At 46.7% G+C, this 15,387-nt stretch overlaps 1 protein-coding gene across 1 annotated transcript in view; it reads right to left on the reverse strand.

Annotated features, from left to right (window-relative positions):
- The window catches only part of LOC144169238 (4-pyridoxate dehydrogenase-like), a 69,466-nt gene that overhangs the window by 52,246 nt on the left and 1,833 nt on the right, over window positions 1-15,387 (reverse strand). The window contains exon 2 of the mRNA XM_077698295.1: window positions 2,354-2,568. Within this exon, the coding sequence (XP_077554421.1) occupies window positions 2,354-2,534 (181 nt within the window). The 5' untranslated portion in view covers window positions 2,535-2,568. The remainder of the gene's footprint in view (window positions 1-2,353; window positions 2,569-15,387) is intronic.

The following is a 15,387-nucleotide window of genomic DNA, read 5'->3' on the forward strand; positions in this document are numbered from 1 at the left end:
TCTAGGACGGCCTCGTGAGCGATGTTATCGAAGGCTTTTGTTAAGTCTAATCACAAAATTGCTCTAGTGTCTAGGGACGAGCTCTCGTCTCCATCTAGGATCTGATGTTTGAGGCGTAGCATTACGTCCTGGGCAGACAATTTGAGTCTAAACCCTTATCATGGTTTAGATCTGCCCGTGTAACGATCCTTGCCTGTTATAAGGTAATATTTATTTCAGCCGCACGACGCCATTCATCGTTTGCCAGACACCTGTCGGTGAATGCGAGGGAGTGGGGAATTTGCAAATTGCCACATTCGTGTAAATATACGTTGTAGACTGGATTTTCTTTATTATCAGTATCAATTTCAGTTCGTTCCTGGTCATATTCTAGGCGATCAATTTTTCAGAGCCTGCCGTGAACTTTTTGCTTCCTTTTTTAGTCAGATGACACAATGTTGGCGCCAGCATCAGTTACGACGGGACGGGCAATTTTGTTTGGCGGAGTCAGTGGCGGGGACGGCTGGCGGCCGTGTCTGCGTGCATGCGACCACCTTCGGAGCGTAAAATGAACGTCAATGCGCAAGCTCAATGCCAGCACTATTCTAGCATTCTTGATTTCGTCTTCGTCGTAGTGTCACTGCTCTTCTTTACCCACTTCTGTTGCCACTGCGTCGTATTCCAGACTCAGGCGAACTCTCGCATCTGTCTGCCTCATTAGTAGTTTCCGGCCGGAAAAAATGACGTACTTGCGCGGAAGCATGATGGGCACGGGTGACAGCAGAAGGCTAGCAGCCATACAAAAATCGGAGAATGAGCCTTGTAAAGCAATCCAGTTAAAGCAAAGATCGGATTCCTGCAAATCTCCAAGAGAAGGCCCTACAAAGAAAGGTAACGTGAATAAATGGACCCTGCAACACTTATTATCGACTACTCGGAATGTATTTTGGGGTAAAGTATATTGTCCCAGCTATCTCCTCCCGCAAGAATGATGAAAATCTGTTTCCTACCACCGAAACAACGCGCGATGAGAAATCGCGCATAATTGTTCCCTCTCAACTAGACCGCCGACAACGCGACGAAAGCTGCACGCTCTCTCCCGGAGAGGGGGTCGGCTCGCGGCGTTCTTTTCGGCGGCCTTCGATATATCACAGGCCGGGGAGTTTTCTCCTTTTCTCCGCAACGTGGAGGGGTCTATTTCCGGTCTGGTTCCAACAAATCAGGCATTGTTGCCTGCTCACCAGCGCACGCTCAGGCTGGTAGGGCGTTTTTGAAGCAATAAACGTTTTTTGTCGAGTGGTCTCGTTGAAAGGGAAGTATTGAGTCCGTCACGCAAACTCCGCGTGGTCCCAAAATGCAAAAGAAACACCAAAACTATGCGTACAGGCTCAGGCATAGAAGAGGTTGGTACACAGCACCACCCACCAAGGATCGTCAGTGGAAATGCGAGAAATAAGCTGCGAAGCTGACCAGCGACTGCCAATAGGACAGCTATGGCCCAAATGACGTCGTTTAGGCCATGCCAGGGATGCATAATGAGAAGAATTGAAGCGAGCGCGGTTGGTTTTTCCGCGTCTTTCACAACGATTTGCGCGCTTACCGCCTCACGTGCACGTGTAATATTTTGCGCAGGTATTCCTGGAAGTGTAATCTACACGTCGCGCAGGTTTACTTGCACAGCACAAAGAGTGTTGCAGGGTCCCTGTAAGATAAAAAGACCGCAATGTGCATTTTTCATTCGTTGTAAATAAACCCAGCGCCTGTAGAATGCGACACGGGTGCGTATCTCGAGCCCCGCCAAGGCTCCATGCCTCTAGCTTACCAAAGGTAGACCTAGCGAATGTTTTGGGCTATTCCGCATGTGATAACAGAAAATCACGGCTGACCAATTGTTTCCGCAAGGTGGCACCTTCGCTTGGTGTCAGATGGGAGCGCCTCCATGCGGCATCAACTGAATCCCGCGTTCGTACAGCGCTGTCCCCCCAAATGGCAAGGGAAAAATGCGAAAGCAGGGAAAAACAAAAACAAAATACACACACAGCAAATGATCACTATGAAAATTATGCGACACATAAGCAGCCGCAAACTGATGGTTTTATATTCACATCACTATAAACAGCACTTAATTCCGCGTGTAGGCCCTTGAGTTACTTATTTTCGGCCACTTTCTCGAGGATGTTTCGTGCAGACTTAGCAAGAGTTGGAAATGGGTCGCGGAAACAATTCCTTCATGGTTAGTTCAGGATTAAGCACATTTTAAAGTGATCTGCTTCACAGGTGCACTTGAGCCCATGTCTTGTGGATAATTCTGCGGAGCGTTAATTGCTCAAGACTTTGAAATGCTCTGTAGGGTGGAATTGCGATTCACCCTCACCGACAACGTAGTCGTACTCTTCGAGCAGATCACCCAGTTCTATGTCCATGGGCGAAGGCAGGTCGGTGAATGGAACGTGCACCAGCAGGTTTACCAGTGCCATGAGGAGACCGATGACGATCTGTGATGTCGGTCCTTGAACCCATAGCGCCCGCCCTAGCACATCGATGTAGTTGCTCATAACTGTAGTCGTTCGGGCTCGGTTAGCTCCAGAACTGAAATGATGGCAACATGAAAAAGAGGCTTCCGCGCTGTTCTATTGCGAGTAAAAAGAAAGCACGCAGACGTACACCATAGCAGGGTCACTGAGCGCTGCAGCTGTCTCCAGAGTGCGTCTATTACGCAATATCTTTCTTTCTCCTTTTGGCTTAATGAATAATAATGAATGAACCACATAATGAATGATTTCTCCCGAAGGCCTTGTGCCTTAAAAAAAGACACACGATTACTTGCTGTAAAAAACGTAGTTTCGTTTAGGTGCATAAATGCCAGAAAGTAACAACATTTTGCTTCGTTTAATTTAAGTTTTGCTGATGTTGAATAAATCAATTCGGCTGTAAAAGTAGACTATTTCTTATGGTCTTCATTTATAACAGCACGAAAATACCTACCGTGCCCGTATGAAGCAATCGAATAAATATTTGCTTACCATAGTCAATCGTACGACTCTCCGCATACTAACTTCAGGATTCTTAGATGGAGAAACATTTGTTAGAATTTCTTCACAAATCTCTGCAGTATCTGACTGTTGTGAAGTTATACAATTGTGCTTGCGGCCCGAATGCTGACCTTGTAAATCTCAGGAATTGCAGTGCAACCATTAACCAGATGAACTGAGAGTTACATGGCTTTAAAAGCCTCTTGAATATTCCAAGAATGTTTAAAATGGCTATCACGCTGATTTCAGGAATTCTACAGTTTTAAACAATATATATTCTAAGGATATCACTTAGTTGTACGTCGCTTTAATTAAAGGGACACTGGAGTTATGTTTTTCTTTCTGATGCATAAATTGCCTAAAAAACACTATTCATCATCTATCCGGTCAATAACACAGCATTTAATTCATAAAGATAGAAAAAAATATATGCCGAAAGCTCAGCTAACACTGGATATGCAAAAAGAAAGCTTGGCTTAGCCTACTTAAGCCTTGGTTTAACTTTGATTTAGCTGTGATTATCATATTGAGGTATACGATCAACGTTGGGGCGGGTATGACGGCTGTGCCTAGGTCAGTGTCTACACATTACTGTGATTAGGCTTGGATACACACACATCGTTACTCACACGCTAATGGACACAGACATTATCAGCCTTTGTATTAGCATAAAATTTATTGTTGCCTCGCATCATTCGGCTTGATGGCTCCCTCTTCAGTGAAGCAGCTCGGCGGGCGATATCCGCGGTGGGGTCAGACGACGCTTGCCTACGACAGCTCAAAGCCCCTCGCTCCTGCGGAACGCTGAGAGAAGATCGCCCGCCCTCGCTGTCATCGAAGGCTAAGCTCGGACTGAGTAGGCGAGCGTGGCACTCTTTTTTGCCAGACACGCGGGGAGTCACGTGATTAGGCGGCGACACAGCTGCAGAGAGCGCATATGCCAAGCCGCCGCCGGCGGCGGTGACGGGGCTCGGCACGGTGAGTTACGGGGTGCGTTGCCAAGGCTACGGCGCATCTGCTGTAAAATTAGGTAAAAGTGCTGGTGATGGCGAAACTCGGTTTAATAAGGTTAGCGAAGCTTTCCTTTAAAAAATACCATGCGATATTTGCGGTGGCCGCAACAGCTAACAGCAGTAACGCGTATTCGAGTTGAAGTGCGATTGAATGATGTCCAAGATTAGAATTGAGGCCAGTTTCGGTTTCGTTTCTCTGCAACAACATGGTTTGCATTAGACCTTATCGTTGCTTAGGCATTAGTGAGTTTTATCTGACAGTTTTTGAATGTCCGCACAGCTCCGATAGGTAGCGGAGCGCCATTGCGCATGCGTGACGCGCCCCGCCGGAAGCGCGTTACCGGAGCGGGCCCCGCTCCGCTAGCCAGGTTCGCTGACCGGAGCGTCGCGACAGCTTACGCTACCGTGAGGAATTATAGAGAGTTTTAGCTAACCGTTTCCAACTGTACGCCCCGGTATCGGCGGAAGGCTCAGCGCAACCGGAGCCAATGCCGTTCGCGGCCAAGCGCGCCCCGCATGCGTAATGGGGCTCCCACTTCCTATCGGAGCGGAGCAGACCGTGAAAACGGTCAGCTAAAACTCGCTAATAAGATGGCGGCCGCTAGCTAAAGCGTGCTACTGCGACCTCTCTTTCTTAAGTTGAAGACTGAGCTACCAAACAGGGAAAGCGCTTCCAAATAGGCAAAGATATCACACACCTCAACGAGGTTTACAACGGAAGTGAAGAACATCGACCGAGGCGTGAGCCTACTGCTATGCGGCTCCAAGAAAGACAGCCTTGCCTATTTTAATGTTGAACCGCATCTTTTAAATTGCTTTGTAGCACTATATCGGGTCAGCAAGAAAATTATAACAAAGGTGAATAAAAGCATAAACATGGTATTTTGAATGTTTTGATTTGCCGAAATATACATTCCTATATTTATTTTTGGATGAAGATTTGGTTTACACACGCAGATGAAACGGCCAGTGATGCGAATGGTTCCCCCGCGAGATAAATACGGTTATTGGTTAGCTAAAAGATGCTGCAGCAGCTCTAGCAGTGCTGAGTGAGCCGTCGGCAACGGAGCGGACCGTCAAAACGGTCAGCTAAAGCTCCTCTCTATTCTCGATATATCATGAATCAGCATGCCGCTTTTATGCCACGTTGCCGCCTGTAGAATGCGTCAGATAAGCCTGTCAGCACCGCTTAGAATCATAGCCTTCACTATCTGAGGCGTACGCAATGGCTGACTACCCTACGGGTCATCGGAGACGCTAAAATGCGAGGGGCTTCGACCTTACCTTTCGAGCTCTCCTGTCTAGTCCTATCGTAAGAGGCGTTTTCGCACCAGTCCCAGAGTCTGCTGATTTGGCACTGTGCCCGCAAGCAGTCGGCACTTACGTCGACACCCCGTCAACGATAACTCGCCACCGCTTCAGCCAACTAGATTGTGGAGCAATGGAGCTTAGCACAGATATTGAATTCAGTATAGGAAACATTACCCAAGTACAAAAAAATCACCACCGAAAAAAAAAAAAAAACAAGTGCTTTCGAGGTTTCCAACTTTCTAATGCGATACACTGCACTCGGAGCTTCTGACCACATGGTTATACCCCAGCACTGCGGGGGATGGGAATATAATGTATATATCACATAGCCTGTTTATTTTTTTTAGTTCCAGCATTCCCAGCGTCTTAAACTACGGCTTCTTGAATAACCTTTGTGGAGTACGCGTCCCCCGAACGCCCACAAATACCTTATCTCTAGCGAAAGCATTCCTTAGGCAGAAAAATCGGTCGCAAATGTGTGGTCGTGCTACTGACCGCTTTGCTAGTTCACCCGTCGCAGAAAGGGTTATTCGTACAATCGCGATACATTGAAATACGAGCAACGGGCGCATGGCTTTCAGTACATGCCGTGCATCCTGGCGACGGGAAGCGTATGCGCAGTGCAAACAAGTTAAGAGAGTTCGAGACCAACCTTTGCACAGAAAGACCGCCCTGTTTCCGTCGTCTGTTGGGTGCTAGGCACGAAGTAAAAATTAAAACCGTTTCACTTAAAGCGACATTGAAGTGAATTTGTCAAGCTCCCGGTTTGGCTTGCACTGCGTAGATTGGCTCAAATTGCCACACTTATCATCGTTTATCCCGTTGATAAGTTGGCAATCATTTTATAAAGCAGTAAAGAAGAAAAACTATCATGCACGGTCTGTGGCGGCCGCACCAACCAAAGGCTGTGACGACAGGAGGAGATACAAATTGATTGGACGATGCCCACGTTTAGCATTCAAACAAGTTTCGGATTCGGTTCTGTAAAACAACAAGCCTGACATCTGACGGCATCGTTAGATGGACATTCTCGACATCTCAGTAATCGTCATACCGCGCTTCGGCCATGTTGTCGGCTGTAAAATGCCTGAGATCACAGTACGACTTGGAATACCAGGATGGCTTGGAATCGTAGCAATCACTAGCCGAGGCCTACGCAGTGGATGAAGACTCCGCGTCACCGCAGACACTCAGATGCCGTGCGCTTTTCCCGAAAATTCGGAACTTGCCTCACTCATGCCTGTATCGTAAAAAGCGTGTTCGCAACAGGCCAAGGGTCTTCTTATTCTGGCCTACGCCCACTGCCCGCAAGTAGCCGGTGCTTATGGCAACAGCACGCCTACGAGAACTCGCTAGCGCGTCAGTGTCAGTCTGCGCGCGTTCTGCGAACTCGCTCGTGGAGCAGTGAACGTTACGGCCCAAAAATGGTGAACTCAGTTCAGAAAACACCGGCCGCAAACGAATAAATAAAAAAAAGCACGTACCCTCGGTGATTCGAACTTCCGCCTTGCAGAACAGTAATCCTAGCGCTTCAGACCACTAGGTCACGAGCCAGCGCTGCCGAGGCGGGATATATGAGGTATATAATGTATAACAAGTTTACCCTTTTATTTAGTTTTAGCATTTCAAGTACCATAGGTGACTTTGTTCTATAGCGCTCGGGCAGTAAGCGTCCCCCAAACTGCCACAATATCTCACGTCTAGCAACAGCATTTCTTAGACTGAAAATCGTTCGCAGATGTGTGGTCGTGCTGCTGGCCGCTGTGCTTCACCCAGTACAAAAAGCAAAAACGTGCTTCTTGCTCCCTAATTTTATTTCCCTATTTTATTTCCTTAGTACCTATATTGACTTCGCTGACTCTTCTCCCGCCAGCCAGTGGCCTTAGATTTTCCTACTAGTCTACCAGTCAGCGAAGCGTCGCATGTGCACTTGTGCAACGCTTGTGTGGAGCTACCCGGACTCGGAACTTGATACAGTGTACAAACTAACAAAGTAAAGCAAGGCACAATCTTCCATTCACAAACGTGTTGTGGCTTAGTTTCAAATGAGCGAGCGAATTGCGACGACCCGTCGGCGGCCGGCGGACTAAACGCTGGGCCGACTTACTCTGTAGGACGTTCGGCGAGCTGTGCAGATAGCGTAGCCAATTGCCAGCTCATCTCCTGCTGACGTCACACGAAAACGCCACAAAAAACTTGGCGAGGGTGCAGAGAGGAGGACAGCATTTTCGAATTGATTTTTCTACTAAATAAATTCGCGTGAACGCGTTCAGAGTGGTCGAAACATGGCCTATGGACTCCGGACTACAATTTGTGCAAGTAATCCCGCAATGTTTAAAAATCACTTCAGTGTCCCTTTAACGTGGAAACTGTCGGAAGTGCAGAGCAGTGATTCGCCATAATGGGCTGTGGCGCCTTCATCGGCTCACTGCTAGCACCCATCGCGCTCTTCGCCACCCTGTCCCAGTTCTATCCTGATGGGTTGAATGGAAGCTTGTCCAACGCACTTCAAATTTCCCCACTTCGTAGTGCTTGCGCGTCCCCAGGCTGAAACAGCGCGAGCGGGAGCTTTTTCTTCTCGGGGGGGGGGGGCTTCCTTTTTATTCCTCACGTACCGGTGCGTTACGGCGTAGGTTAGAACGCGCCATCTTTTTTTCTCTTGCTGCCACTTTTTTCCTCTCGCTATCGTAAAAACCAACCCAACGAGTGAAATGAACGCAGGGGGTGCCGTTTAATTGCATGTATTTTGCCTCAATTGTACCTGCGGTTTCCTTTGTGCTAAACAACGGGGAGATGTACCATCAGCGCCAGCGGTTAACGAGTTTCGAGCGCTTATGACTATATAAACCGCTTGTTTTTCGAAGCTTTGTAGCACGCCGTGACTACAGTTCGCCATGGGGCCACCTACGACGACAAGGCGAGCCCCTAAAGGGCTCTGCACTTAAAACGCCCGTGTGTTCGACATTTCGGCGCACATTAAAGATCCTTAGGTGGTCAAAATTAATCCGCAGCCCTCTACTACGGCGCGCCTAAATTCATGTGGAGAGTCGGTGGGTTAAACCCTACAGTCAATCAATCAATTATTCGTACTGGGCATACGCGGCTCTCCGCCAGGAAGCGCGGCATGTACTCAAATGCACGCGCTGCGTTATTCGTATTTAAATGTATCACGATTGTACCTTGGTTTCACGCTGTAAAATAAACGTTTTGGTTGATTTTAATTTCTTTGTACCTCTGGTAACTTCAAAGACTCTTCTCCTGCCTTCAGTTGGACTTGGAATTTGGACTGGCGTACAAGTCGGCGTATCACCGCATTTGCGCGTGTGTGTGGAGCTACTTTCAGTTTCTGTTTCGCTTTGAGTTCACAGACTTTAATACGCTAGATACAGTCTACAAACTAACAGACTAAAGGCACAACCTTCTAAGCAGAAATAGTGTCGTAGCTAGTTTTAACTCGTGGAACAAATTGCGACTACCCACCCGTGGCCAGCCGACTGACTCTGTCGGAGCCGGTCGGAGAGCCGTGCAGTAGTGCAGTCAAGCCAGGCCTCCTCGTGTAAATGCCATACAAAACGTCATTAGGAACGAGGATGCAGAGATTAGGGCAGCAGTGTTGAATTGATGTTGATACTAAATAAAATCGTGTAAGCGCACCGGGAGTGGTCGAAAGTACCTACAGACTCCAAACTACAATTTCCGGAATAGTCTTACACCGCTTTTCAAATCACTTCAGTGTCCCTTCAAATATCTTTGCAACAATCTCCAAATGTTTCAGCAATGCTTCTCACGCAGATCTTCAGACTGCTACGTGTGCAACCATTAACTAGAATAACGGGGCTGCAGATGGCTCTAAATGCCCCTTGAATAATTCCCGAATATTTGAGCGAGTAGAGTTACGAATTCATATCTGCATCTTGGAATTGCCAATGCGAATGCCAATGCACGGAAATAACAGGAGAAAATAAGATTTACGCGTTTGTGTTTGATGTTTCAAGTACAACCTCAGCTTTGTGGCCGGTTTTTGTCGACAACACAATGCAGCAAAATGGAGAGCTGTAAAAGTTGGTTCATATGCGGGATCGAACTTCTAACAGTGCAACAAGAGGAAAAACACGAGGGACGGACAGGAAAGAGGGTTCATCTCGTGTTTCCTACCCGTCCGCCATCTCTTTCCAGCAGCGCAGTTTGGAGATCAACTTTATGTTCACAAACTGCATTCATTTCACCCCTACCTCCCTTTCACTTCCCTCCTCTCTTCACCCTCCGCACCCTCCTACTACCCTCCCGTTCCTCTTCCCGAAAAACCCAAAGCCCCACATGTTTGAGGAATGACACCGGTATCACCACCGCAGTAAAAGTTTCATTCCTAACCAGATACAGTGAAGGGCCTACCCACAATTGCACTATGCCCTCCCATGTTTCTCGTCGAATTTTTTATGTGAAGTTTTGTCTGCAACTTCTTAGAAGAACAGAACATCAAATCATTAAAGTGATTGATGGATTGTAGGGTTTAACGCGCCGACGCAACGCAAGCGATGAGGCGCGCTGTAGTGGAGGGGTCTGGGTTAATTTTGACCACCTGGGGATCTTTAACGTGCGCCTAAGTCTCGTACACACGGGCGTTATTGTGTTGCGCCTCCATCAGAAAAGCGGCCGCCACGGCCAGGAATCGAACCCGCGACCTCGTGCTCAGCAGCGCAACGCCTTAGCCACTGAACCACCACGGCGAAACCATTGAAGTGTCTGCATTACGTTTTCGTCCATAAGTCCTTTAAGTCACTAAAAAATTTATTGGAGGATTATTGTCCATTTCACTCATAACTGGTTTAAATGGATTGCTCTTCCAAACGCAAAAGAGGTAGCTTATGATTTTCCCTAACAACACAAACGTGGAAAGTGTTAAATTGACGGCTACTGTTCACAGGACAAGCTCCCCTTCACCTCCTCGGGCTTTGGCTCCCCAAAAAGGCTGGTGATCTAACCGCCGACGTGAACGTGTTGTTCAAATCATTCTCATCACACTGCACTACATCACACATATTATCAACATGTGTTTTTTGACTCTTTCTTTCTGCTGTCATGTTTAGTTACACCCAGTTTCTTTATTAGCACGTCCACACGCCTCTAACGCATTTTTCCTGATAAAAAGTGCGGTCGAAGTAGTGCGTAAGTGCTAGTGTATGCAAAAAACGACGCGTACCCACTGCAAAAGGGTTAAGCTCATGCAGAAAGCAGTAAGTTGTCCCAAGGGTTACGCTTATTGTTTGGAACTGATTTACGTTCATAGCCATTCTCGCTGAACGTGTATTACCAGAGTCGGAAGCTGAAGGGGCCGCACATGACACGCACAATTCAAGTAAACGACAATATTTTATCTGCGCGTCTAAAGTATGCAATAGGACATTGGCAGATTGGGACCATTATTTATGCCGCGATCATGCAGATCCAACCTTAACTTGCGACTATTTGTCAGTAGTAAGTGCAGTTAGCCGTTCTTTCTCGTAAACTTTTGAAATATCGCTGTTCCTCTTAAACGAGATAAGGATCAGACTACGGGCTTTTCGCTGCCGTAGTTTAAGTAGTGTAACACCTTCACTTTAAATTTTTAAAAGATGCTTGTCGATTGGAAAGGGAACGCATTTGTGTTCAATTTCAGAGGCCTTTTCACCTCCAGTGATGGCGCTAGCCTGTGCCGTTTTAAACGTTTTAGCTGATTACTACCTGCCTCGCACATCACATCATTCGGAATTTTGTGAGCGCAATCCAACGTCCGTTGTGAAATGGCTTATGGGGTTCTCATAACCCCCTTACCCACCGCTGTCTTTAAGCGAACACTTTAGTGCGACATGCTCTATTAAAGGCACAGTTCTCCCAAATTTATCACCCTACATCATCATCATCATCATAATCATCATCACCAGCCCATCTACGCCCGCTGCAGGACAGCGGCCTCTCCCACAGAGCTCCAGTTATCCAGGTCCTGCGCTAGCTGTGACCAATTTATACCCGCGAACTTCTTGATCTCATCCGCCCATCTAACTTTGTTCCGCCCCCTGTCACGCTTGCCTTCTCTAGGGATTGTTACGAAACGGCCCACCGCCGTACTTTCCCGCATCACTCCTCGGCTGTGCGGCGAAGCCACTCCGTGCGCCTTTCGACCAAGGCGCCACCGTTTTGGTGACTCATACCTTCATGCCTCGACAAGCCGGGCCAGACGCTTCGCTTCGGCGCGGTTTCAAACTTCGACGGTTGCCGGCCCTGCGAGGCACGTCGCAACCCGTTCAAGGACACAGAGGCCCCGCGATCCCAGCGGAGTCCTCCGCTCTCCCCTCTCTAGGACTCAACGTTCGCCGAGGCTAGCGACTGCTTACGAACTCTGGAAAGAGCGTTGTGTGTGTCTGTGAAGTGCGTAGCGTGCGCAAAATGTAGAGGGAAGGCTTTTTTGACCGTTACCGCTTTTGGGTATAAATAGAAGCCCCGCAAACGCTATAACCCATTCCTGTTTGAGCACCGAATCCATGCTGTCACTCTGCTCCAGTCCTGTATTGTAACCTCGCCCGTCGGGGCGTTGTTTTTTGGCTTCGGCTCACCTCCCGCTATGAAGCAAACAGCTACGTTAGCCTACGGCTTCTGGACTTCTTCACGGCTGCAACAGCGGCTGACCGCTCGCTTCACCCCACTACCAGACGTATGCCGGAGGCGACAGAGCTCGGCTCGGCTCGGCCCACTCGGTCGCAACAACTAATGTCAGCGCTGGGATGACACGGTTCCAACAGGATCCACTCTGTTACCCTTAATGACCAATGGTTATCTTGCGTTCGCATTACATGCCCACCCCACGTCCACTTCTTCTTAGTTTCTACTGTTATCACCCTTAAGAAGCACAAATAACGAAAACGTTCTGAGCAGAATCACGCTAACACATGCAGGCAGATGTTGGCGTGGAGAGAACAAATGAGGCATTTTGTAAGAGGACGTATCTGTGCGTATGCGTGCGATTGTGGGCGTGCGTGTGCGTATGTGTAAATGTGAGTGCGCGCATATATCATTCACTTTTCGGATCACACTTTAATTACTGCACCTTTGCTTGGGCCACGACAACCAAAAAGAGTAATAACACATTACTGATCTTACAAAAGAAAGCTATTCGATGCGTAAATAAGCTCCCGTAGCTACATCCACTGAGAAATTGTTTGACCTACAGAGAATATTTAACATTAAGCGTTTTTGTTCTTATCGTCTGCTATACCACTTACACATTTCAAATAATTGGCTTTTGCATTTCTCAACACGTTTATTTGGTCTAGCATTAGGAACACGCACTTGATTAACTCGTCGCCCGAGAGAACGGCTCGTTTCACGCCCACGAACAAGTTACCTTTGGCAGTCATGGGCACACAAAATTCCAAGCGTGTTGAAGAGACTGCAGCGTATTACCAACACTTCTGAAACATTAACAGACACTTGCTTACGCAATATGTTTGTTGAAAACGATTGTTTTTATTTGTACTTACTTTATTGTAGGCGTAAATATGCGTGAATATTCCTGTGCATTCTTTCACCTGCAATTCATTATGTAACGCCGAACCGATGCCGTGATGCTTTAACCCAAGCAACTTTTTTGACATTTATCGGCCTATTATTATGCAATTATGTCAAATAAAGTACAGGGTCATATTTGGCCCCTTTCGTAATTGTACTGTACTTTCAGCAGTCGTCCCTTAGCTGCTAATTTGGCTCCCCATGGCTCCGTCAAGGCTTAGCAAAAGGTTTATTCCATCAATGTTGTAATATGTTGAGTAATCCAGAAATTTGATTTTGAATTTGGTTTTGATTTCAATTTTAATTCTTTGCTGCTCCATGATTGATATGCAGGCGCCGTTTCCGGTGACCATGGGGAAGCCAGAAAGTAATTGCAGCTTTTTGTAGCAGCAATGAACAGCGTTTAAATTTATGAAACACTGCTCGGAATACAATAGTTTCGATCTCGCATTAGAACAGTCGCATGGTTGATGGCTCCGCCACAGTTTGCGCGATCCTGGCCTTGTGTTTACCTTTAGCATTGCTTTTCTCCGTGGACCCATACGATGTAGCGCGCTAACTTCGAAGAGGTTCGTGCAACAAAGTGAGGAAAATCAGTGAAAAAACGTTTAGTCGCCGATTAAAACCATGGCAGGAACCGTACATTACCCCCTAGGAGGTACCTTGAATGTATCTTCCATCTGTATGTTTGATATAAATCCATAACAAAACTGTCATTTCGCATCCCTGATGAAAAATTGAAATAAATAATCGGAACATGAATTCGTTTTAGTCTTCCCAGTTATGTGTTCGTTATTTGAAGCTGCCATAGATCAATGTGGGCCTCAATGAATTAAACTATATACATGTGTACAGTCAACTCCCGTTAAAATCAAGTACATGGTGGCGGGAAAAGCTTCGAAATAACCGAATTTACAACTACGTAGAAAGCACACTAACATGATTTCCATTATTCCGCAACACGTCTCCCTTCTTGATTTTGTTCAGAATCTCGAATTTCATCGGCAATTCGAACGTACGACACAGTTTGACCTCATAGCTCAGACTTTTCGCTAGATTCGAAACCTGAAGCATCCTCCACCACGCAACCTCTCACACAAAGCTATGCGCAACAGAAAAGGCCGAGGACTTCAAAAGAGAGAGAGGCGTACGCTGGTGCGAGCCTCCGCTGACCTGACGCTTTACGTGCACTGCTTCCGTTGCAATGGCGCCGACCTAGTACAGAGCTAGGCGGTGTTTTGACGCTAAAAATTTAGAATTTTGTCGGGAGGACGGTTTTATCTATGCTATCTACTTATAAACCACTTCCAATTACTGATACATTGGGTTTCATCTTGGAATTCTCGAGCGAGTTTTTCTATTTAATTGCTCGTAAAATGGCCGGGACCGCAACAGCACTTCGACTTCACCGAAAATTTCAATTAGGCGACTTCCAAATAAGGAAAGCTTTCTCTCTCTCTCTCTCTCTCTATATATATATATATATATATATATATATATATATATATATATATATATATATATATATATATATATATATATATATATATATACATACATACATACATACAGAAATTCCGGCAGTCTACACTGCCAAAGAAGGCATAGGGGAATGGTTAGACTATTTTAAATGCAGAGCATTTCTTTAACTCACATGTAGCGTCCGCCGTACGTCCGCAACAGCTCAGAGCGCAGGTGCGCCCTCTCCCCCACTCCTTCTCTCCCGCATCACGCTACCCTCCTCGCTCTCAACAACAGGTCCGCACCCCTCCCCCTACACTATATAAAAAAATAATAGTTATCGGCGCCTGGTTTCGATCCCATGACCTTGCGGGCGGAACGCGAGGTACATGGTGCTGTTCCCACTGTGCCACAAAGCCGACACAAATTCAACGGCTACGAACGCGCCTTATATCCTTGACTCATTCAAACTACGTCAAGAAGCTGCTGATACAACGCATTCACTGCCACCAACTCCCCAAACACTAAACGTTAACGCAATACACCCACCCCCTATGCGACGCATTCACTAGAGTCCCCCTCGCGGGGAGATGGGCCCTTTTTTTTACCGTTAGTGACGTTACACTACTTTTTTTAATAATTACGTGAGAAAGAAAGAAAGAAAAACACGCACCCAGAGTGGGGACTGAACCGACGCCTTTGTAGTAAATAGTAAATATAGTAAGTTGTAGTAAATATAAATACCCCAGAAAGTGAAGGATAACACAGTCGCCCAGATAGCCGAATTGGTAAGGCATTCGAGATCTAATCGAAAGGCGTGGGTTCGGTCCCCACTCTGGGCGCGTGTTTTTCTTTCTTTCTTTCTCACGTAATTAATTAAAAAAATAGTGTAACTTCACTAACGGTAAAAAATAGTCTAACCATTCCCCTATGCCTTCTTTGGCGTTGTAGACTGCCGGAATTTCTTTCTGTATTTCCTAACGATCCCCTAATTTCCAAATCCTATATATGTATATGTATATATATATATATATATATATATATATATA

The sequence above is a fragment of the Haemaphysalis longicornis genome, unplaced genomic scaffold (genome assembly GCF_048455015.1).
Source record: "Haemaphysalis longicornis isolate Haplotype H1 unplaced genomic scaffold, Haemaphysalis longicornis Haplotype H1 scaffold_2, whole genome shotgun sequence".
NCBI classification, from domain to species: Eukaryota; Metazoa; Arthropoda; class Arachnida; order Ixodida; family Ixodidae; genus Haemaphysalis; species Haemaphysalis longicornis.